This window comes from Octopus bimaculoides, chromosome 5 (assembly GCF_001194135.2).
Source record: "Octopus bimaculoides isolate UCB-OBI-ISO-001 chromosome 5, ASM119413v2, whole genome shotgun sequence".
Classification (NCBI taxonomy): Eukaryota; Metazoa; Mollusca; class Cephalopoda; order Octopoda; family Octopodidae; genus Octopus; species Octopus bimaculoides.
The window spans coordinates 26,297,258-26,300,807 of record NC_068985.1 but is presented as its reverse complement, the minus strand read 5'-3'; the positions used below and the strand labels follow the sequence as shown (position 1 = coordinate 26,300,807).

The 3,550-nt window shown below is 39.4% G+C and overlaps 1 protein-coding gene across 2 annotated transcripts in view; it reads right to left on the bottom strand.

Moving 5' to 3' along the window:
• Positions 1-249: 249 nt before the first annotated feature.
• The window catches only part of LOC106870168 (integrator complex subunit 12), a 21,261-nt gene continuing 17,960 nt past the window's right edge, over positions 250-3,550 (bottom strand). For both annotated transcript variants that reach the window (XM_052968236.1, XM_014916166.2), the window contains exons 6-7: positions 2,382-2,531; positions 250-659 (exon numbers count right to left, since the gene is read on the bottom strand). In XM_052968236.1, coding sequence (XP_052824196.1) covers positions 291-659; positions 2,382-2,531 — 519 coding nt within the window. In that variant the 3' untranslated portion in view covers positions 250-290. The remainder of the gene's footprint in view (positions 660-2,381; positions 2,532-3,550) is intronic.

The window sequence follows — 3,550 nt, the reverse complement described above, 5'->3', positions numbered from 1 at the left end:
CATGGCCGTTGCCAGTACCACCTGACTGGCCTTCGTGCCGATGGCGCGTAAAAGCACCCACTACACTCTCGGAGTGGTTGGCGTTAGGAAGGGCATCCAGCTGTAGAAAATCTGCCAAATCAGATCGGAGCCTGGTGTAGCCATCCGGTTCACCAGTTCTCAGTGAAATTATCCAACCCATGCTAGCATGGAAAGTGGACGTTAAACGATGATGATGATGAATTGTAAATCAAAAGTGAAACAACCAAATAATTATGTAGAAAAATATTTAATAAAGCAAAAAAAAAAAATCATTTTAAAAGTGATCGTTTCTCTTGAAGTTTAGCAGCAGCCTTCTTCTTCATCAGTTGTAATCTTTTATCAGCATTAGCCATTTGCATACCACTAGAAGTTTTAGAGGAGCCTTTGGTACTGACTTTAGCAGCCATGGTTAAAGCAGCTGCAAACAGATTTTTCTCTGAAAGGTCGAGTTTCGATCCGGAGTTGCTACTGGGCTTTGATTCTTTCGATGAAGATGAGGCAGAACTGTGTTTGGTCTGTTCGGACTTGGTCAGTGAAGATTTTGACAACAGTACATCAGACGTTGTCTTTCCTGACAAATTAGCTGCAAGACTGACCAGACCACTCATAGGCTTGGCTGCCATGCTGCTGGATGATACCTGAAGTGAGAAAACCAAAGATGAAAATTATTAATTAAAGAAAATAATGTTCTAATGATTCTTGGAAATCTTTTCTGTCAACCACACCTTACTACTTCATTTTTATTTGTAATTGGTGCAGGTGTGGCTGTGTGGTAAGAAGCTTGCTTTCCAACTACATGGTTCCACGTTTAGTCCCACTGTGTGGCACCTTGGGCAGGTGTCTTCTACTATAGCCCCAACCAACCAAAGTCTTGTAAATGGATATGATAGACGGAAACTGAAAGAAGCCTGTCGTGTATCTATGTATCAGGCCGTCCCATAAATAATGCAGTTTTTTCAATTGCATGAACTAAAATTTGGAGGGGGATGGGATAAACTACCTGCATCAATTTGCTATAAAAGCAGGTAATAAGTTCACCTTCTTCTTATTCTTAGTGTAAGTATTGAAGAATGCAGTTCGATTTTAGCAGGTATTTTTTTCAAAGCTATAATGGAAGTGACAAAGGAGCATATTCAACATATTTTGCTTTATGAGTTCAATAAAGGCAACACCACAATGGAAAGTGTGACAAATATTAATGCAGTATATGGAGATCAGACAATAAGCGTAACCCAGTGTCAACGGTGGTTCCAGAAATTCTGAACCAGAAACTACAGCCTAGAAGATGAACTTCATCCTGGAAGATCTGTAGAGCTCAACAAGGATGTCCTGCAAACATTGGTGAAACAAAATCCCATCACAACTGTTGAGGAACTAGCAGAGAAGCTTGGATTTGGTCATTCAACTATTCATTGACACCTGTGTGCCATCGGAAAAGTCAGCAAATTGGGTCAATGGGTTCCTCACAAACTTTCTGAGTCTAATCACGCACAGAGAGTGAATGTGTGCTCTTCTTTGTTGTCACATCTCACCTTTTTCAGACCAAATAGTAACTGGTGATGAGAAATGGGTTCTCTCTAAAAATGTCAAGCGCTGAAGACAGTGGGTAGGAAAAGGAGGAACACTGGCACCCCAGGCTAAAGAAGGTCTTCACCCACATAAGGTGTTGTTATCTGTTTGGTGGGATACGAAAGGTTTAGTCCACCTTTTAAGGACAGAAAAAAAAATGCGTTGAAAATATATTTTTCTACTTGTTCTATAATAAAAATAGTCAAGAATAGTCTGAGTGACATTTGTTACAAGTTTTGATTACTGAAACTTGTACTTTCCTTTTGTAAAGTTGTATTGTCCAAAAGCTAACTTGACTAAAAATAAATCCAAATTTTAGTAATACTAAAACAGCAAGTATAATAGCCTTACTTTTAACAAAGGTAATTTAAATTACATAAAATACACAGGAGAAATAGGCTGACTGTATCTAGCTAAATGAACCGTTATAGTGTTAAGAAAGTAGATGTGACACCAAACTAAATGCCCAACCAAAGTTCAAAAGAAAGAAGTATGAAGAAATCAGTGGACACATGAAGTTAAAACAAATAGAAACCTTCAAGGCATGTCTAGCCAAAATATTCTACCTGCTTTGTGTTCAAGCTGGCCAATCTGGCCCCTTACACCTATCATAAAATAAAGTATGTCATCAGAATCTCGCACCTACAAAAGAGTACACGATTAATTCGAAACAATATGAATAAATAAGTATTACATTTAACAAAATAATCTGATCTGAACGCTAAAAGTTTAAAGTGGGTTACAAAAGAAAAATAAAGTTAGTGGAGTAAAATTTGGCAAAAACATCTTACTTTTGATTCCACACGACGAAATGGAAGGACAGTGTCTGCTGAGTCACTTTTACTGGATTTACTGCTACTTGATGCCATTACAAAACTCTTACTGCTTTCCATTGTGTTTGTGAGTGAAGAAGACTTGATAGGCTTTGGCGGTTTAGTGGCCTAAAATGTAAAGAGAAATTATAGTATAAAAACACCAATTCTAAATATATATATAAATATAATATATAAATATATATATGGATGTGTCATGTCAGTGTGCATGTTTGACAGAGTGTAAGCATCTAGAGAGAAAAGTTAGGCATAAGAGGAGGAATTAGATGTGATGTGTAAGGAAGACGACTGTGCTGGTATGGTCATGTGATGCATATGGACGAGGACAGCTGTGTAAAGAAGTGCCGACCTTTAGCTGTAGAGGGAACGTGTGGTAGAGATAGACCCAGCAAGACATAGGACGAGGTGGTGAAGCATGATCTTCAAACTTTGAGCCTCACAAAGGCAATGACTGGTAACCGAGACCTTTGGCGATGTGCTGTTCTTGAGTGGACCTGTCAAACCAAGTGCATCTGTGCTGGTAGCACGCAAAGTACATACTTTGAATGTTGTGCAAAATGGTTGAGTTCTTTTGGAGCGTTGGGCCTGACAGAGGCAAAGTGGCTGAGTTCCTTTCAAACGTCAGGCCTCACAAAGGCAAAGTGGTTGAGTTCTTTTCAAGTGTTGGGTCTCACGGAGGCAATGACCAAGACCTTTGGCATTATGTCATGCTTGAGAAGAAGACCCACCAAACCGAGCAAAATCGCAGTCATGGCAGATACCGATGTCACACAAATTGGCACATAAATGCACCCCAGTGTCACACAAATGGCACCCATGCTGGTGGCATGTAAAAGCACCCATTACACTCTCAGAGTGGTTGGTGTTAGGAAGGGCATCCAGCCATAGAAAACCATGCCAGATCAGACTGGAGTCTGGTGCAACCTTCCAGTGTGCCAGCCCAGTCAAACCGTCCAACCATCCAACCCATGCCAGCATGGACAACAGACGTTAAATGAGGATGATGATGATGATGATATAATTATCTATATATTATCGTCCCTAATTGTGACTGTATTGTAAGAAATAGGAATTAAAAACTCTGAATGCTCTATGAAGCACGCAATATATATATATATATATATATA